General features: G+C 46.3%; 1 protein-coding gene across 2 annotated transcripts in view; it reads left to right on the plus strand.

Annotated features, from left to right (window-relative positions):
- The window catches only part of ALS2CL (ALS2 C-terminal like), a 44,396-nt gene that overhangs the window by 21,447 nt on the left and 1,801 nt on the right, over positions 1-21,148 (plus strand). Inside the window, exons 11-25 of one of the 2 annotated variants that reach the window (XM_036401422.2) lie at positions 52-117; positions 1,003-1,101; positions 2,077-2,235; positions 3,507-3,618; positions 5,181-5,258; positions 7,923-8,041; positions 11,364-11,537; positions 12,577-12,670; positions 13,854-14,011; positions 14,953-15,015; positions 15,869-16,042; positions 16,873-16,915; positions 17,131-17,192; positions 18,732-19,241; positions 20,923-21,019. In XM_036401422.2, the coding sequence (XP_036257315.1) occupies positions 52-117; positions 1,003-1,101; positions 2,077-2,235; positions 3,507-3,618; positions 5,181-5,258; positions 7,923-8,041; positions 11,364-11,537; positions 12,577-12,670; positions 13,854-14,011; positions 14,953-15,015; positions 15,869-16,042; positions 16,873-16,915; positions 17,131-17,192; positions 18,732-19,241; positions 20,923-21,019 (2,008 nt within the window). The remainder of the gene's footprint in view (positions 1-51; positions 118-1,002; positions 1,102-2,076; positions 2,236-3,506; positions 3,619-5,180; positions 5,259-7,922; positions 8,042-11,363; positions 11,538-12,576; positions 12,671-13,853; positions 14,012-14,952; positions 15,016-15,868; positions 16,043-16,872; positions 16,916-17,130; positions 17,193-18,731; positions 19,242-20,922; positions 21,020-21,148) is intronic. The other variant, XM_036401432.2, reaches the window with a different exon arrangement.

Below are 21,148 nucleotides of genomic sequence, written 5' to 3' on the forward strand. Positions count from 1 at the left end.
CCATCTGGGAATGTTGTGATGTCCCTTGTGAGAGAATTCCTTGGGTTCCAGGGGGACGCTGAAGTGGAGCGATGGACGCAACCACGTGGGGGATTTCCAGGAGGGCCTGGAGCACGGGTAAGCCTTGGAAAACGGGATATTCCCTGTTTTGAAAAGAAAAACAGGGAATGGTTCCTGCCAGAGGTTGGAACCTGGAGGGAGGGGACTGACACTGACTGATCCCGGGGCTGGAATTTGATCCCGGATTCCAAAATCTGTGGGATTTTTTTTCCTAGGGAGTGTCTTAAAGTTATTTTTAGGTCTCTTTAAAACCTTAAATGAGTTTTTCCTCATGATTTAAGAAACCAATCCATGAAATTCAACTATTATTTATCTCAATTTTATTGGAAATAGGACTTTAAGATTCCTCATTTTTCCAAGGGAGAAAAAAATATATCCTGAGCACTTTGTGTTGGGAATCCCAGAATGTTTAACTCGGCCCCTAAAATGGGAAAGGGGGAAAGAGGGGGAAAACAGCGCTGAAAGAAACTCTGGAGAAGGAACAATCAGGATCTGGGAATGCAGCTCCCAAAGGGATGAGCTTTCCTTTGGCCCAGTGGCACCTGGGAGAAGTGTCCCAGGTAGGGCTGATCCATGCACATAAACGTTGGGAATTTGGACAATCCTTGGTTTTTTGAACTTCATCCGCTACAATGGAGTTGCTGCTTTCAGTGCAGACATTTCCATCCAGCTGGAACCTGATCCCAAATCCCAAAATCCATGGGAATTTATCCCTAGGAAGTGTCTCAAAGTTATTTTTAGATCCTTTAACAAATCTCACTTAAATGAGGAGTTTTACAGGAGAAACCCAATCCCATGGAATTCAAATTGTTTTTTAAACTTCATCCACTGCAATGGAATTGCCATTTTTCCACGTTGACTTTTTTTTCCACGTTGACTTTTTTTTCCACGTTGATTTTTTTTCTTTTTCCCATGCTGACCTTTCCGATGTGCCCCCGGCAGGTTTGGGATCTGCCTGGTGCCGCGGCGCTCCGAGGATCGCTATGACTGCTACAAGTGCCACTGGCACCAGGGCAAGATGAGGGGCTATGGAATCTGTGAGTAAGTAAAATCCAGGACGGGCTCCAGGGGTTTGGAGTGGGAAATGTCCCCTGAAATCTTTGCGGCCTGGTCTGGAAACGCTTTGTGGGCGTTTAGAATTCCAGAATTGTTTGGGAGCTTAAGGATGACGCCATTCCATGGGCAGGGACACCTCCTGCTGTCCCAGGGTGCTCCAGCCTTTCCTTGGGCATTCCAGGGATCCAGGGGCAGCCACAGCTGCTCTGGGAATTCCATCCCAGCCAGGAATTCCCAATTCCCAATCTCCCATCCATGCCTGCCCTCTGGCAGTGGGAGCCATTCCCTGTGTCCTGTCCCTCCAGGCCTTGTCCCCAGTCCCTCTCCAGCTCTCCTGGAGCCCCTCCAGGCCCTGCCAGGGGCTCTGAGATTTCCCTGGAATTTTCTCCTCCGAAGTCACCCCAAGTCATCCCAGCTTTGGCTGCTGGGAACACTGGGCTGCCCCTGGTTCCTGCTCATCCCTATCCCTGATTTCTCATGCCAAGTAGGACAGACCCAACATTCCAGCTGGGATAGGCCTGTCCTCCAGCCTGGATGTTCTGCTCCTTCGTTTATCTCAGAGCTGCTCTTCCCAGAGGGACCAGTCCAGGGAAGGGCTGGTGGCCACCACAAAGAGCTGGATCCAGGCTTGGCCTCCTTCCTACGGATCCGATTTTCCAGCCTGGATTCACCAGAGCTTCCTGTGCCCAGGCTGGTGAGAGGTCAAGGCCTGAGTGGCCTCTCCCAGGACAACTCCAAGCCCATGTGTTGAGTCCTTGGATAATTTGGGAAGCTCTGGAATGTCTGGTTTGGGGGGATGCGCATTCCTAACAGCAAACAAGGATCCAAATTCAGCGCTGTCAGAAAAGTCTTTGGAATATTTCGAGATGGACGAGCCGGATCTCCTTGCTTCCCTGGTTTTCTACTCCAGGAGTAGCTGTCAGATATTCCCAGGCTGTAATTCCATCCCTCTTCCTGCAGGTATGGGAATGACCTGGTCTACAAGGGCTACTTCAAGGACAACATGCGCCAAGGCTTTGGGATCCTGGAGAACTTCTCGGCTGAGCATCCCTTCAAATACACGGGACAGTGGGAAAACGACAGAAAGAACGGATACGGAGTCTGGGAGGACAAGGAGAGGTAAAGGTGGGATGGATCTCAGGTGTGGGACTGCTGAACTTTGCAGGCAGCCCCGACAAGGGAAGAGACGAGAATCTCGACTCCCCGTGTTTCAGAAGGCTGATTTATTATTTTATGATCTATATGTATTATATTAAAAGAAAATGATATATTAAAAGAAAATGATGTATTAAAACTACACTAAAAGAATAGGAGAAAGGCTGGCAAGGAATAGAAAGGAATGACAATAAAATCCTGTGACTGCTCGCAGCCTCGGCACAGGTGGGGCTGTCTGTGGGAAATGCGGCTCTCAATATGCGTGATCAGCAAGCCTCAAACTTTATTGATGGTTCACGCATATTTATATTGGCGTTAATGAAGCTCGTACATATTGCAAAGCTGAGCTCATTATTGGTTAATTACTTATCGGCCAACCACACCTACTTCTATATTCTCATGGTTATTCTGTTACTACTTCTACATTCTTGTGGTTATTCTGCTGAAACTATCCTCATATTCCTGGCAAGAGATCCTCTCCTCTCTCCAGTTGTTGCACCAAGGGCACAATGTCCTTGTCAGTGGTTGGACACTGACTGCTGAATCCCAGACTTGTCTCCTTGTTGCTTAACCAGCGGTATCATGTCAATGTGCCCTTTCTCAGCCAGCCAGCTGTCCACAAAGCTCTCCACACTTCCCCCGTTTTTCTGTTGAACAAGCATGGTCTGGTTAAACGCAGCAGATACCATCCTTTGCGCCGTGTTCTGTAGGCACGCGCAAAAAGCACGGCAAAATTAATACTCCCAACAGAGCTATAATGCCCGCTATAACGCTGGCCTTAACAAATGCGCGGAGAGCTTTGTTTTGCCAAAAATACGAGCATAGTTTCAGCAGAATAACCACAGCCGTCGTTGGTCGTCAGGTGAAAACAGTTTCACACGCTGGGTAAAGGGTTCTCCAAGTCACATTCCAAAGCAGCAAAACGTGGAGAAGCTGAAGCTTCCCAGCTTCTCAGGAGAAAAGATCCTGGCGAAAGGATTTTTCATTGAATGTGTCCGTGACATGAGACAGCTTTGGGTTTGGTGGGATAAACCCTGGAGATTTGGGATGGATGGGGGCGGGGGGGGATGTAAGGCTTGAATTCCTTGGAAAACATTCCCGGAGCTCGGTTTGTGTGGGACATCCAGCCTGGAGCGTTGTGTCAGGAAAAATCACCCTGGGCAGGACAAATCCGATGGATTGAGAGCTGGGAAAACAGGGAAAAATCCGTCACCTGGGATTTCCTTGCATTCCAGAGGGGAGAGGTACATCGGGATGTGGTTGGATGACCACAGACATGGAGAAGGCATCGTGGTGACCCAGTCAGGGCTCTGCTACCAGAGGACATTCCATGCGGATAAAATGGTGGTGAGTCCGAGATTCCCGTGGAATCTGGGAACCCCTGGGATGGGGAATCCACCGCCGAGGGCGAGACTGAGGTTTCATCCCCGAATTCTTCCTGGAGGACAAGGAGGGTTGGAGATCAGGGAAAGGTTCTGCTCCCAGTGGGTGCTCAGGATGGACATTCCCAAGGGAATGGGCACATTCCAAAGGCTGCCAGAGCTCCAGGAATGTTTGGAAAACTCTCCAGGAAAGGATGGGATTGTTGGGATCTCTCTGCAGGGCAGGGGTTGGATTTGGATCCTTGTGGGCCCTTCAGGATATTCCATGATTTTCATGGTTTGGAAGAGCAAGGTCTTGGTTAAGTCTTGTTTCATTCTCCCCTTCCAGAGGGATTTTTGGGATATTGGGGAGGAATTCCTGGATTGGAGGGGTTGGGATGGAATTCCCAGAGATTTGTGGCAGCCCCTGGGTCCCTGGAAGTCTCCAAGGACAGGTTGGAGCACCCTGGGATATTGGGAGATCCCTGCCCATGGATCCTGAAAGTCCCTTCTAACCCAAGCCATTCCAAGAATTCCATAACATTCCCTATTTCCTGGAAATCACGAAACCCTTACTTTTCCAGTGGCAATTCACCTGTCCAGTCCATGGGACGCTGGGAATTTGGTGGGGAAAGCAAAGGGAATTGGTACTGGAATAAAAACATCCTTAAGAAAAACCAACCCTAAAAAAAATCCATCCTTAAAGAAAAACCCAACAACCCCATTCCCACTTCCCGAATCAGGGAAAAATGATTTTTATTGGGTTTTATTAGACATTTTTGATTGATGTTTTGGGATTTTTTTATTTTCCTTTTTGGGAGGTTTTTATTGGGTTTTATGGAACATTTTAATGGAGTTTTTGGGATTTTTTTTTCTCCTTTTTTTTTGGGTTATTTATTGGGCTTTATGGGACATTTTTGGTTGAGTGTTTTGGGGTATTTTCATTCCAGAGGAAAATATTCCAGCTCTGGAAGAGATCCCAGTTGGTTTGGGGATGAAGAAACCTTTGGGTTTAAACTATGGAATAAATCCCATTGGGCAGAAAATTCCCTATGGACAGGAATTATTCCCTGGAATAATTTCCCATGGAATGGGCCTATTCCCAACACTGCCAAAGCTCTGGGATTTTCCAGGGATTCTTGGGTTGCCTCCTGTGCCAGGAGTTGGATTTTGATCCTTCTGGATCCCTTTCCCACAGGGAATTCCACACAGTTGCCGTTTTCTCGGAATCATTTCCCAAAGAATTCCCTAAAATATCCCAGGATTGGGAGCACCACGAGTTTGACTCTGTGACAATCCTTGGTGTCTTTTCCTGGTTTTTTCGTTCCTTTTCCATGGAAAATCCATGGAATAATTTTATTGTTCCGAGTTTCCTGACCTCCTTCTCTGTGGGTTTTCCCTGGAGCTTCCCCCAGACATCGAAAGATGATGTTTGGCTTAAAAAAAAAAAAAAATCTTGGAGTCTGCATCCCATTAATTTTTCTGGGATCAATTGGACCGGGTGGGAAGTTAATTCCACAGATTCCTGACCTTTCTTTTCATCCCAAGGGCTCAGGAATTTTGCTCCTGGAAGACGACTCCGTCTACGAAGGGAACTTCACGGAGGAGCTGACATTTGTTGGAAAGGTTGGAATTTCCTCCCTCTTCTCCCGGAATTTTCCATGGATTCATCTCCCAACTTTATTCCTTCCTGCTCCGCTTCCCCCAGCTTCCATAAAAACCCCATTTTCCAAATTTCTGGAGTGTTTAGCACAGAAGGAAAGCTGCAGCTGGAGATTTTGGGAATTTTGAGAATAATTTGGCATTTTCATGTTTTGTTTACTTCAGGTTTGGTTGGTTTGGGTTTTTTGGGTTGAGTTTTTGGGGTTTATTTTCTTGGGTTTTTCAGGACACTTCTGCTTGAGATTTTGGGATATTTTTTACTCTTTTTTGATTTTTTTTTAAATTGGGTTTATGGGACACATTTATTTGAGTTTTCTGGGGTTTTTTGTTGGATTTTTTTTTGGGTTTTGTGGGACATTTTTGGTTGAGTTTATGGGATTTTTTGAAGGGGTTTTATGGGACATTTCTGGTTGAGGTTTTGGGGTTTTTTCTCTCTTTTTTTTGGGTTTTTAAATTGGGTTTTAAAAGGACATTTTTGATTGAGTTAGTGGGGTTTTTTGGTTGGGTTTTCATTGGGTTTTACGGGACATTTTTGGTTGAGTTTTTGTTTTTTGTGGTTTTTTTTTTCCCTTGGGTTTTATTAGGGTGTTACGAGACATATTTGGTTGAGGTTTTGGGATTTTTTTTTTTCTTTTTTTGGGGGTTTTGTTGGGCTTTATGGGATATTTTTGATTGAGCTATTGGAGTTTTTTTTAATTGGGTTTTGATTGGGTTTTAAGGGACATTTTTAGTTGAGTTTTTGGGATTTTTGGGGGGGGTTTGGGGGGGTTTTAGTTGGGTTTTATGGGACATTTTTGGTTGAGTTTTTGGGTACTTTTTTTTCTTTTTCTTTTTTTTTTTTTTTGAGTGTTTTTATCAGGTTTTTTTGGGATTTTTGGCTGTGCTTTGCAGCTGCACCTGAGATCCCTTTTTTATTTTTAAAACAAAACCATTCCAGGAGCTGGGGCCACAGGAAATGATGCAGAACCCGGAGCTGCCGAGACCGAGGCAGCGGAAATTTGGGATTTCGCAATCCGGGCCCTGCCCTGGCACGTCCCAGCTTTTGTGGTTGGATTCCAACAGAAATTCCTGCTCCAAAGGGTTGAGAAAATCCCCAGGGCAGGGAAAACGAGTTTTCCAGAAATCTGGGATGAGCCTGGCAGGAATTCTGGGAGATGGCACAATTAATGCTCGTTAATTAATGCTAACGAGCTTTGGCAGCCGAGGAAGAATTTGTCATCATCTTCCTCCTCCAAGGACATTCCAGGCTGAGAAAATGGTGGAGAATCCAAGAATTCCTTGGAATCTGGGAATCCCCGAGATGGGGAAAATCTGGGAATCCCTGGGAAATCTCTGGGGTGGATTTTGAGGGGTTGATTCCAGTGCTGGGATATTCTCCCTCCAAAATTCCTGTTTGGATTTCGTGGCAAATCCAGAGAAATCCGGGATTTAGGTGCAGCTGGAATGTGCGTCCATTTCTGGCTGGAATTCCAAGCCAGATTTGGGATATTGAGTTGGATTTCATGTTTGGGATTGGAATAATTCATAGAGAATTGAATGATGGAGAGTGGAATAATAATTGAGAATTTAATTATAAATAGAGAATTTAATAGTAAAGAATTTAAAATGAAAGAATTAATAATTGAGACTTTATTAATAGAGAATTTAATAACAAAGAATTATTTAATAAATAGAGAATTAAATAATAAAGAATTTATATAATAAATAAAGAATTTAAGGATATAAAATTTAATAACTAAATTTAATAACTAAATTTAATAAATAAAGAATTTAATAACAGAATTTAAAAATAAGTAGAAAATTTAATAATAAAGAATTTATGTAATAATAGAGAATTTAATGATAGTTTAATAATAAAGAATTTAATAATGAGTAGAATATTTAATAGTAAATAGAGAATTTAATAATAAAGAATTTATATAATAGTGAATTCATATAATAGAGAATTTAATGATCAACAGAGAATTTATATAATCAATAGAGAATTTAATGATAGAAAATTTATATAATAGAGAATTTAATAACAAACAATTTAATAATAATAGAGAATTGATGTTAAGAAATTGAAATAAGTATTTTTTTTAATTAAAAATTTTAACTTAATTTTTAATTCCAGATTTTTCTGCAGGGAAAGTGCTCCAAAATTTAACAATAAAAGAGAATTTAATAATAAATAGAGAATTCAATAATAAAAATGGAATTTAATGATAGAGAGTTTAATAATAGATGGGAATTTAATAATAGAAAGTTTAATAACAAATAGAGAATTTAACAACAAAGAAATAATGATTGAGAAATGAATAGAGAATTGATACAGAGAAATTGAACTAAGTAATTTTTTTAATTTAAAAATTAATAAAATTCATAGTTTTTAATTTAATTTATAATTCTGAATTTTTTCCTCAGAGAAGGCTCTCTGGAATTTAATAATAAAAAGGGAATTTCACAATTAATAGAGAATTTAACAACAAAAAGGGGATTTAATAATAGAGAATTCAATAATAAATCGAGAATTCAATAATAAAAGGGAATTTAATAATAATTGAGAAATAGAAATAAATAATTTAATTTTTGATTAAAAATGCGTGGAATGCACAATTCTGATTAAATTTGCGACTCTTTCTGCAGGGGAAGCTGTCCCTGGCCAACGGCTTCGTGCTGCAGGGGACGTTCAGCTCGCGGGGCGGCCGCGGGCTCAGCACCCACGGCGTGCTCAGCACGGCCCCCGAGCCCCACAGGCAGCCGGAGTGAGAGCGGGAACAACGGGACCATGGGGAACAACGGGACCACGGGGAACAACGGGGTCATGGGGAACAACGGGATCATGGGGAACAACGAGACCATGGGGAACAACGGGGTCCTGGGGAACAACGGGGTCCTGGGGAACAACGGGACCATGGGGAACAACGGGGTCCTGGGGAACAACGGGGTCCTTGGGAACAAGGGGATCATGGGGAACAACGGGACCATGGGGAACAACGGGACCATGGGGAACAAAGGGGTCCTGGGGAACAACGGGACCATGGGGAACAATGGGACCATGGGGAACAACGGGACCATGGGGAACAACGGAACCATGGGGAACAACGGGGTCCTTGGGAACAACGGGACCATGGGGAACAACGGAACCATGGGGAACAACGGGACCATGGGGAACAACGGGGTCCTTGGGAACAACGGGACCATGGGGAACAACGGGGTCCTGGGGAACAACGGGGTCCTTGGGAACAACGGGACCATGGGGAACAACGGGGTCATGGGGAACAACGGGGTCCTTGGGAACAACGGGACCATGGGGAACAACGGGGTCCTTGGGAACAACGGGGTCCTTGGGAACAACGGGACCATGGGGAACAACGGGGTCCTGGGGAACAACGGGGTCCTTGGGAACAACGGGACCATGGGGAACAACAGTGTCATGGGGAACAACGGGGTCCTTGGGAACAACGGGACCATGGGGAACAAGGGGACCATGGGGAACAACGGGGTCCTGGGGAACAACGGGGTCATGGGGAACAACGGGACCATGGGGAACAACGGGACCATGGGGAACAACGGGGTCCTGGGGAACAACGGGGTCATGGGGAACAACGGGACCATGGGGAACAACGGGACCATGGGGAACAACGGGGTCATGGGGAACAATGGGATCATGGGGAACAACGGGGTCCTTGGGAACAGCGGGGTCCTGGGGAACAATGGGGTCCTGGGGAACAACGGGACCATGGGGAACAACGGGACCATGGGGAACAACGGGACCGTGGGGAACAACGGGGTCCTGGGGAACAACGGGACCATGGGGAACAACGGGACCATGGGGAACAACGGGGTCCTTGGGAATGGGGGTCCTTGGGGTGCTGGGGAATGGGGTGCTGGGGAATGGGGTCCTTGGGGTGCTGGGGAATGGGATTCTGGGGAACAGGGTCCTTGGGATCCTTGGAAACGGGGTCCTGGGGAACAACGGGGTCATGGGGAATGGGATCCTTGGGAATCGGGTCCTCAGGAAGGAGATCCTTGGGGTCCTCAGGAATGAGATCCTTGGGATGGGATCCTGGGGAACGGGATCCTTGGGATCCTGGGGAAGGGGATACTCAGGAACGGGACCCTTGGGAACAGGGTCGTGGGCAACAGGATCCTCTGGAAGGGGATCTTCAGGGTGGGATCCTTGAGATTTTTGGGATGTCATCCCGGGGAACTGGGTTCTGGGGAACAGGGTCCTCCGGGTCCTTGGGAAGCGGATTCTCAGGAATGGGGCCCTGGGGAATGGGGTCCTCGGGATGGGGATCCTTGGGATCCTTTGGAAGGGGATTCCTGGGGTCCTCGGGAACGGGATCCTTGGGATGGGGTCCTGGGGAATGGGGTCCTCAGGATGGGATCCTCGGGAAGGGGATCCTCAGGATCTTGGGGAATGGGGTCCTCAGGATGGGATCCTGGGGAATGGGGTCCTCGGGATGCTTGGGAACAGGGTTCTTGGGAATGGGATCCTTGGGATCCTGGGGAATAGGGTCCTTGGGATGGGATCCTAAGGAAGGCGTCCTCGGGAACAGGATCTTGGGGAGTGGGATCCTCGGGAATGGGATCCTTTGGAACGGGATCCTTGGGGTCCTCGGGAACAGGATCCTTGAGATCCTCATAATGGGATCCTGGGGAACGGGATCCATGGGAACAGGGTCCTTGGAATGGGGTCCTTGGGAACGGGATCCTCAGGATGGGATCCTCAGGAAGAGGATTCTTGGGAACGGGGCCTTGGGAATGGGGTCCTGGGGATGGGATTCTAGGGAAGGGAGGCCATGGGAATGCTCCGCATCCAGCCCCGCAGGCATTCCTGGGAATTGATCCCCGTGTGGATTTATGGGCAATGGGAGACAGGGAGGGATGGAGCCCGGGGGGTTCAGTGCGGTGGGAGGCAGGGATGGATATTGGACTGAAGTCCTGGGATTAATTCCATGTGGGAATGAGGGAGTGGATGCTGGACTGCAATCCGGGGATTAATTCCATGTGGGAAGCAGGGATGGATTTTTTTAGTGCCATCCTGGGATTTTGATGCAGTTAATTCCGTAGAGAAGCAGGAATGGATGCTTTCCTGAAATCCTGGAATTGGGGTTAATTCCATAGAGAAGCAGGGATGGATGTTGGACTGAAATGCTGGAATTGGGGTTAATTCCAATAGGGAAGCAGGGAATTGATGTTGGACTGCAGTCCTGGGATTTTCGTGGAATTAATTCCCATTGGGAAGGAGGAATGGATGTTTTGATGCTATCCAGCCCAAATTCCCCCCAAATCCCAGTTCCCCTCCCAAATCCCAGTTCAATTCCATCTTTTTTCCCCTCTAAAATACTCCCAGTTCCTCAGAGCATCTGTGGGATGGAAATTCCTTTTCCCTGAGCTATCCAGGCAGGAGCAGCTCCTGGGAGTGGTCGCTCAACTCTTTTCCAGCTTTTCTGCAGGAATTCTGAGGAGATAACGAATCTTAAATAGGAATATTTAGGAGTATCCAGCAGCGAATGGAGCAGGAAATCAAAAATTCCGGATTATTTGTGTCCCACGCATCTGGAATTTTTTTCCCCCAAAGGATTTTTGTTGTCAGGACAAGAGGCTTGAAGGGTTTTTATGGAATTACCATTTAGGAATTCCCATTCGTGGAATCCATTTAGGATTATCTGGGAATGGTTTTGGTGGGAATGGAGCTTAAGGATGATCCCGTTCCACGGATTCTCCCACTATCCCAGACGGATCCAAGCTGACCTTGGACACTTCCAGGGATCCAGGAGCAGCCACAGATTCTTTGGGAATTCCATCCCAGCCAGGAATTCTTTCCCAAAATCCCATCTAAATCCACATTTTTCCAATGGGAAGCCATTCCCTGTGTCCTCTCCCTCCATCCCTTGTCCCAAGTCCCTCTCCAGCTCTCCTGGAGCCCCTGGAATTTTCCCTTCTCCAGGAAAACATTCCCAGCTCTCCCAGCCCTGTGTTTCCATCAAATCCCAGAGAACATTCCCATATTTGAGGGGGAAATCCACAAGAATTTGGGAAGACCATGGGAAATCACAGTCCTGTGTTGTTTTCCAGCCAGCTGGGCCTCAAGGAATTGCCAGTGGAGAAGAGATGGACGGGAATCTTCGAGCAATTCTTGGAATTCCTCCATTCTGGCTGCAAGGAGGAAATGGAGGAATCTTTCACGGGATTCCACATCCAAACCAGCAAGGAGCTGAGGAAATCCCAGGAATATCTGTTCTGCCAGAGGTACTGAGGGAATCCCGGGAATTCCTGAGGAAATCCCGGGAATATCTGTTCTGCCAGAGGTACTGAGGGAATCCTGGGAATTCCTGAGGAACACCAGGGAATTCCTGTTCTGCCAAAGAGAATCCTGGGAATTCCTGAGGAAATCCCAGGAATATTTGTTCTGCCAATGAGGGGATCCCGGGAATCCCTGAGGAAATCCAGGGAAATCCTGTTATGCCAAGAGAGAATCCTGGGAATTTCTGTTTTGCCAATGTGGGAATCCTGGGAAATCCTGTTCTGACAATGAGGGAATTGCAGGAATTCCTGTTCCGCCAAAGGAACAAGAATTTTTACCGAGGAAATTCTGGGAATTCCTGTTCTGCTGAAGAAGAAATCCCAGGAACTCCTGTTCTGCCAATCAGGGAATCCCAGGAATTCCTTTTCCCCCAAAGAGAAAATCCTGGGAATTCCTGTTCTGCCAAAGGAACGGGAACTTTTGCTGAGGGAATTCCAGGAATTCCTGTTCTGCTGAAGAAGAAATCCTGGGAATTCCTGTTCTGCCCAAGGTACTGAGGAGATCCCAGGAACTCCTGTCCTGCCAACGAGGGAATCCCAGGAATTCCTGTTCTCCCAAAGAGGAAATCCTGGGAATTCCTGTTCTGCCAAAGGAACGGGAACTTTTACTGAGGGAATCCCAGGAATTCCTTTTCTCCCAAAGAGGAAATCCTGGGAATTCCTGTTCTGCCAAAGGAACGGGAACTTTTGCTGAGGAAATCCTGGGAATTCCTGCTCTGTCCAAGAGAAAATCCCAGGAATTCCTGTTGGGAATGCGGGCCCTCATTCCCACCCAGGAATGTTGTGTAATTCCAAGAATTTTCCAGCTGTTCCCGCTCAGGAAAAAGGAGCAGGAATTTCCCACCTCATCGGGAATTTTTGCTGCTGGGATTGATCCGCGCCCATGGGAACTGAATTTATTGAAATGACTTGGATGCCCCTTCGGAATTTTCCAGCTGGGATTTGTTCATGGGTGGTTTTCCCTCAATTCTTGTTTCTTTTCCAGAGGCTCTGAGGAGATTTCCTGGAAAATTGAGGAGATCCTGGAAGATCTCACCGAGCACCAGGAGACGGAGTCGCTCCAGAGTTATTTGGAGAAGGTGAGGATTGAAATGGTTTAATAAAATTATCAGAAATTATTAAAATTTTCATTATTAAAACAGTCAAAATCCAGGATTTATGATAAATAATCGAATGACAGAGGATTTATAGAGGAAATAATTTCATAGTAGAAAATTTTTAAATAAATAGATAATTGAATAATAAAGAATTTTTATTATAAATAAGGAATTTACTAATAAAAGAATTTATATTAAAAAAGGGAATTTAATAATGGAGAATTTAATAAGAAATAAGAAATTTATATGATTTTATCAATTATTATTTATATGAAATTAATCATTTATATGAAATTATTAATTATTGGTTATCATTAATTATTAATTATTATTAATTAATAATTATTAATTATTTATATGAAATTTATTTTATCCATTATTATTTTTATGAAATTATCCATTATTACAGGGAATGTAATAATGGATAATTTAATAATAAACAGAGACTTTATTAATAAATAGGGAATTCATATAATCAATAAATTGACTAATAATGACTTTAATAATAGAGAATTTAATATTAAATAGAGAATTTAAGAATAAAGCATTTAATAATAAATAGTTTAATAATAAATAGACAATTTATTTATGGAGATTTAAATAATAAATTGGTAATTTAACAATAGAGAATTTACTATAATAACTAATTTAAGAATAGAGAATTAATAGATAATTTAATAATGGAGAATTTAATAATGAATAGACAATTTAATAATAGAAAATTTATATAATAGAGAATTTAAGAATAAATAAAGAATTTATATAATAGATAATTAAAGAACAGAGAATTTAGTAATTAACAGAGAATTTAAGAATAAATTCATGTAATTAATAGAGATTTTAAAAATAGAGAATTTATTAGTAAATAGAGAATTTAGTAATAAATAGAGAATTTGTTTATAAAACAGAGAATTTATAGAATAGAAAAATTATTGATCAAGAATTTATCTAATGAATAGCGAGGTTATTTTTCCCTCACCCACTTTTCCTTGGAGCGCCTTTTGTTCCCTCTGGAATATCCCAGCAAATCCCAACTGGAAAAGGGAGCAGGGAGCATTTACGGAATCCAGAAGATCCCAAATCCCAGCTGGGAATCCCGGGAGGAATCCAGGTGCCCTCTGGGGGCTTTTCCTCTCCTCCTGATCCATGAAATTGGAATTTCCAGGCGTTGGAATCTTCCCTGCATCCCTTGGGAAAGCTGCTCAGGGCTCTGGCCGTGGCGTTCCAGGCGACGTATTCCGGGATCGGGGCCAACCGGCACCTGCTGGCCATGGCGCAGGAGGAGGTCAAGTTCTACTCCAAGAAAATCTGGGAATTCTACCAGTGAGTCCAGGCTGGAGCTTTTCCATGGGGCGGGAGCATGGAATGGATCTTTGGGACCCTGGGATTGGGAGCTGGGCCTTAGTTGTGGTCCTGTGTGCTTGGGAGTTCTTGGGAGGACATGGGAATTCTTGGGAATTCTTGGGAGTACTTTGGAATTCTTGGGAATTTTTTGAAATTCATGGGAATTCTTCGGAATTCTTGGGAGCTCTTTGTAATTCTTGGGAAATCTTCAGAATTCTGGAGAATTCTTGGGAGTTCTTCAGAATTCTTGGGAGTTCTTCAGAATTCTTGGGAGTTCTTGGGAATTCTTCAGAATTCTTGAGACTTCTTGGAAGTTCTTTGGAATTCTTGGGAGTTCTTTGGAATTCTTTGGAATTCTTGAGAGTCTCCAGGAGTTCCTGGGAGAGTTGCTTCCTCGAGGCGTCAGCGTCAATCAGAGCACAAACCCCTGTGGCTGGAAATCCATGACTGAAGGAAAAACGGGTTCATGGAATGCTTTGGGTTGGAAATCTCATCCAGCTCCAGTCCCTTCCTACTATCCCACATGCTCCAAGCCCTGTCCAACCTGCCAGGGATCCAGGGGCAGCCACAGATTTTCTGGGAATTTCATCCCAGCCCCTCCCCACCCTCCCATCCAGGAATTCCTTCCCGAAATCCAACCTGAACCATTCCAGGATTCTCTGGGAAATCAAGACAAAGCCCAGCTGCTCATCCAGAGTGGGGTCAGGAATTGTGACCACTGTGCTCTTTAGAATCCGTGGAAATTCTGGAATTCTCAGCCATTCCTGGCGCTTCTGCTGCTCGAGCAGAAACCCCTGAAGCACTGCAACAACTCCGTCAGAATTCCAGGGATTTTCACTGATCTCCCACTCTTCCTCTGGGAACAAATTATCCTTAAATGAAACCAGGGAAGGAACTAATCCTTGCTTTTGCTCTTCCAGGGGCTTGCTCCGGGTGGCCCTGGAGCGGAGGGGCCGCGCGCCCTCGGAGGATGCGGATCCCAGGTTGGTGGCGCCTCCAGAGGTTCCGTGTTCAGATCCCGGTGGGATTTACCAGGGGTCCTGGAATTCAGGAAGTGCTGAGCTTGTGTTTGTCTGCTTGAGCCAGGATCAGAGCCCAGTGGCTCCAAAGATCTCCTGGAGCTCCAGGTTTTTCCTGGTGACTCCGGAGATCTGGAGCTCCAGGTTTCTCCCAGTGAATTTCCAATTTCCTGGAGATCTCCTGCTGCTCCAGGTTTTACCCAGTGGCTCCAAAGATCTCCTGGAGCTTCATGTTTTTCCTGATGACTCCAGAGATCTGGAGCTCCCGGTTTTCCTGGTGCCTCCAGAGATCTGGAGCTCCCGGTTTTTCCTGGTGACTATGGAGATCTGGAGCTCCTGGTTTCTCCCAGTGAATTTCCTGGAGATCTGCTGCTGCTCCAGGTTTTTCCCAGCGGCTCCAAAGATCTCCTGGAGCTCCAGGTTTTTCCTGGTGACTCCGGAGATCTGGAACTCCCGGTTTTTCCTGCTAACTCCCGAGATCTGGAGCTCCCGGTTTCTCCCAGTGAATTTCCTGGAGATCTCCTGCTGCTCCAGGTTTTTCCCAGTGGCCCCAGAGATCTCCTGGAGCTCCCGGTTTTTCCTGATGACTCTGGAGATCTGGAGCTCCAGGTTTCTCCCAGTGAATTCCCTGGAGATCTCCTGGAGCACCAGAACCTCTTGGATCAACTTGTGGCCACCACAACCCAACCGCGCCAAGCTCGGAAGAGCAGAAAACAAGGAGAACCCCTCGGAAACGCCTCTTCCATAGGTTTGGGAATATCCACATGGATTTCCCTGGAAAATCTCTTTTTTTTTTTTTTTTCCCCCTGTTTTCCAGTCTCGGGAAGGGCTCCAGGCTGGTGCTGCCTCTGATCCTGCCCAGATTCTATCCCGAGCTCTCCATGCTCTACATGCTCCAGCACCAGCGGGAGGACGAGCTCTACTGCCAGGGAATCGTGGAGCTCAGCCTCTTCCCGGATATCCAGCTCCTGGAATTCCTGGATGTGCAGAAGTAAGTGGGATTTTCCCATCCCCAGGGAAAATCCCGGGAGAGTTGAGCAGTTTTTTGGTTCATCGTTGGTTTTTCCCCAGTTTTTCACTGGAGTTTCTCCCAGAATTCCTGCTTGGGAATGTTTGGCTGGAAGGAGAATTGGTACTGGAAAGCTGCTGTTATCCCTGCTAATCCTCATTTTTGTGTGGAGAATTCCCAAATTTTTTGCTCCAAATCATCCAGAATTGATAAATGTCTTGGAGAAGGAATGTTCATTCTAGGGTATTCCCTGTTAAAATGTGGAAATGGGAAAAGATGGAAGAAGTGGAAGCAGATGTTTCCCTCCTCCATTCCTGCTCCTGGATCCACCTCTGGAAGTGATGGAAAGCAGCTTGGGAATTTTCCTCCGGGATTTCAGGAGCACAGCAGGTCCAGGGTCTCAATTGGATTCCTTCCAAAAGAAATGAGAGGAATTGGATCCAAAAGTGCCAAAATTTCTCATGGATTATCCCAGGATCATCCCTGAGGAATGCAAACTGTGATGGGAGCTCCCGGGGAAATGGATCCATGGGATGGGAGCTGTGAATGGAAGTGGATCCATGGGATGGAGGGAAGTGGATCCATGGGGATGGAGGCTCCCAGGGAAGTGGATCCATTGGATGGAAGCTCCCGGGGAAGTGGATCCATGGCATGGGAGCTCCCAGGTTCCTGAGGCAAATCCCACCTGGAGCAGGACCAGGAGAGGAGCGAGTGGAGCCTCCGAGGCTTTGGCAGCACCTTGGAGGAGGAGATGGAAGAGCCGACGGGATTCAGGATGGAATCCATCCTAAATCCCGCTTTTCCCTTTCCAGGCACCTGTGGCCTCTCAAAGATCTCACCCTGACCTCCAACCAGGTAAGGAAAACCCTCGGAGCCAGCCGGGAATGGGAATGGGACATGGAATTGGGCTTGGATGAGGACAGAGCTTCTCTGAATGAATCCCAGGAATCCGAGCTCCATGATCAGCTCCCATCCAGAGGCGCTGCCTGTGGATTTCCATGGAGATCTTGGGGGATGGTTCTGGAATCTCTGCCCCCAGCATTCCAAAGGTATCCCTGTCTCTTTTCCAGAGGCGCTCCCTGATCAAGGATAAATGTTTCCTGTCTGCCACCGAGTGCCTGCAGAAGCTCATGTGAGTCCCTGCCTGGCTCTTCCCACTCAAATCCAGGGATTTTTTTTTATTTTTGGGAAATGCCAGGAATTTGCACCTGTTTCAAAAGCATTCCTGGGCAATTCCGTTCATTATTTAAGGAAAAGTTGTTTGGGATGTGCTTTCTGGTTCAAAGCGAATTCCATGGAATTTTTCCCTCCAAAATTTCGTGGAGACATCAATAATGAAATCCAGCAGTTCCCTGCTCAGTGTCTTCCACTTGCCACAGATATTTCCTGGGAAGGAGCTCCTGGCTGGGAACGTGGGGATGGAATTCCATCTCTGTGGATGGAATTCCCAGAGAAGCTGTGGCTGCCCCTGGATCCCTGGAAGAGCCCAAAGCCAGTTTGGAGCACCCTGGGACAGTGGGAGGTGTCCCTGGCATGGGGTTGGAACTGGATGTTCTTTAGGATCCCATCCAACCCCAAAAATTCCATGATTCCATGATTTTGAATTGTTCCAGTTGGGGTCTTGAGGCAAAGCAGACGAGCTTGGCATCAGCATGGAGGGAAAATATTCCAACATTCCCTGAGGGATTCCAAAGCCTTGGGCTCCAGTTCCCAAAAGAGCCCGAAATTCCTCACATCGTCAAATGTCCCATTCCATATGGGAGATCCCGGGAATGTCCCATTCCATACTGGAGACACCAGGAATGTCCCATCCAATATTGGAGATCCCAGGAATGTCCCATTCCACCCTGGAACATCCCCTGGCCCAGCCTCGGTGCTTCCTCTTTCCTCCACCCTTTGGCCCCAATCCATCAATCCTTTCATCCCTAATTTTTTTCTTTTTAAATCCCGTTTTTCCGGAGGCAGCTCTTCCATGGCTCTTTTGTCCCAGCAGCCCTAGGGTGGATCCCAGGGAGAAGCTGGAGATCCTCCGGAAGAGGATCTCCAGGAATGTCCCATTCCATACGGGAAAGCCCAGGAATGTCCCATTCCAAATGGGCGACACCATGAACGTTCCATTCCACTTGAGAGATCCCAGGAATGTCCTATTCCATACGGGAGACACCAGGAATTTCCCTTTCCATATGAGAGACCAGGAATGTCCCATCCAATATCGGAGACACCAGGAATGTCCCATTCCACCCTGGAACATCTCCTGGCCCAACCTCGGTGCCTCCCCTTTGGAGCCAATCCATCAATCCTTTCATCCCTATGTTTTTTCCTAAACCCCGTTTTTCCGGGTGCAGCTTTTCTTTTCCATGGCTCTTTTGTCCTGGCAGCACCACGGTGGATCCCAGGGAAAAGCTGGAGATCCTCCGGAAGAGAATCTCCAGAAATGTTCCATTCCATACGGGAGACACCAGGAATGTGCCATTCCATATGAGAGACCAGGAATGTCCCATTCCGTATTGGAAACACCAGGAATGTCCCATTCCACCCTGGAACATCTCCTGGCCCAGCCTCGGTGCCTCCCCTTTGGCCCCAATCCATCAATCCTTTCATCCCTAATTTTTTTCTTTTTAAACCCCGTTTTTCCGGGTGCAGCTCTTCCATGGCTCTTTTATCCCGGCAGCACCACGGTGGATCCCAGGGAGAAGCTGGAGATCCTCCGGAAGAGGATCTCCAGAAATGTCCCATTCCATATGGGAGACACCAGGAACGTCCCGTCCCATACGAGAGACCCCAGCAATGTTCCATTCCACTTGAGAGATCCCAGGAATATCCTATTCCATACGGGAGACACCAGGAATTTCCCTTTCCATATGGGAGACACCAGGAATGTCCCATTCCACCCTGGAACATCTCCTGGCCCAACCTCGGTGCCTCCCCTTTGGCCCCAATCCATCAATCCTTTCATCCCTAATTTTTTTCATTTTAAACCCCGTTTTTCCGGGTGCAGCTTTTCTTTTCCATGTCTCTTTTGTCCCGGCAGCACCACGGTGGATCCCAGGGAGAAGCTGGAGATCCTGCGGCAGACCTACGAGGAGCTGGAGCTGACGGTGTCGCGGCTGCTGGGCGCCGGTTACCGCCTGCCCATGGACGACCTCCTGCCGCTCCTCGTGTTCGTCGTGTCCCGAGCCAGGTGGGCGCAGTTTGTTCCCTCTGGAATGGTTCCAAGTGGAAGAATTCCAATGAAAACTTCTGGGATTTCGGGGGGTTGGATGAGTCGGGTTTTTGTGGTTTTTTTGGGTTTTTTTTGTTTTGTTTTTTTTGTTTTGTTTTGGTGGGGTTTTTTTTGGTTTTTTTTTTGGTTTTCCTTCCCCCCAGAGGCGCGGTTGGGTTTTTTGGGATATAAATGTGGAATTCTGGAGGGTTCGTGTTTTATCCCAAAGGATATTTCATGGAAAATCAGATTCCTTTTATCCCAGAATTCCAAAGTGTCCGTGTCTTATCCCAGGCAACGTTTCATGGAAAATCAGATTCCTTTTATCCCAGAATTCCAAAGTGTCCGTGTCTTATCCCAGGCAACGTTTCATGGAAAATCAGATTCCTTTTATCCCAGAATTCCAAAGTGTCCGTGTCTTATCCCAGGCAACATTTCATGGAAAATCAGATTCCTTTTATCCCAGAATTCCAGGGTATCTGTGCTGTACCCCAAAGGATATTCCAGGGTTTTCATGGAAAATCAGATTCCATTTATTTTATCCCAAAGGATATTCAAGGGTTTTAATGGAAAATCAGGTTCCTTTTATCCCAGAATTCCAGAGTGTCCGATATCCTTTTATCCCAAAGGATATTCAGTGGAAATGGGGTTCCTTTTATCCTGGAATTCCAGAATGTCCATGTTTTATCCCAGACAACGTTCCAGGGTTTTAATGGAAAAAGTGATTCCTTTTATCCTGGAATTCCAGAGTGTCCGTCTCTTATCCCAGATGATATTTCAGAGCTTTCATGGAAATCCCAGAATTCCAGAGTGTCTGTGAATTATCCCAGACAATATTTCATGGAAAAAGTGATTCCTTTTACTCTGGAATTCCAGAGTGTCCATCTCTTATCCCAGATGATATTCCAGGGTTTTCATGGAAAATGAGATTCATTTAATCCCAGAATTCCAGAGTCTCCATCTCTTATCCTGCAGAAGATTGGGACAGTGGGAGGTCCCTGCCCATGGATCATCTGTAAGGACCTTTCCGACCCCAAACACTCTGGAATTCTGGGATTTCTACAGAAATTTTCCACCCTCAGCAGGGACTGGGATTCTGTTGGGAGATGAGGAATCCCAAATTCCATCCAGCAACTGGAATTTCCTATGGATGGATCTGGAATTTTCTTGGGATGGAGCATCCCCAGTTGTGGCTCCTGAATCCCTTTAGGTGTTCCCGGTGGGAAGCGCTTGGGAAAAAAATGGGGATAATGGGAAGTCCCTGCTCATGGATCATCCTGAAGGAACTTTCCAACCCCAAACACTCCAGAGTTCTGGAATGCTGGGATTCTGGAGTTCTGGGATTCTGGAGTTCTGGGATTCTGTGATTCTGAGATTTTTGGATTCTGTGACTCTGGAATTCTCTGATTCTGGAAATCTGGAGTTCCTGGACTCTGGGATTTCGGGATTCTGGAATTTCGGGATTCTGAAAACCTGGAGTTCTGTGATTCTGGAGTTCTGGGACTCTGGGATTCTGGAATTCTGGAGATCCCAAATCCCTCCAGCAGATCCGGATGCACCAGCACTGGAATTCCAGAGTTTTCCTCCTCCTCTCTAAAATTCCAACCCCTCCACATGCCCTGAGATTTTTTCCTGGATTTTGGGATGTGTTTTTCCCTAGGATCCAACACCTGGGAGCTGAAATCCACCTGATCCGGGATTTGATGGATCCGACCAACCAGGGAGGAATGTTTGACTTCCTGCTGACAGCACTGGAGGTATGGGGATTTTTCCAGGAATTCCAGCAAAATTCCAGCTTTTCAGGAATTGGAATTTTCAGGATTTTATTCCCTTGTTGGGCTGGAAAAAAATCCTAATTCCTTAATTCCGGACAGATTGGATTCTGT

This window comes from Molothrus ater, chromosome 1 (genome assembly GCF_012460135.2).
Source record: "Molothrus ater isolate BHLD 08-10-18 breed brown headed cowbird chromosome 1, BPBGC_Mater_1.1, whole genome shotgun sequence".
NCBI classification, from domain to species: domain Eukaryota; kingdom Metazoa; phylum Chordata; class Aves; order Passeriformes; family Icteridae; genus Molothrus; species Molothrus ater.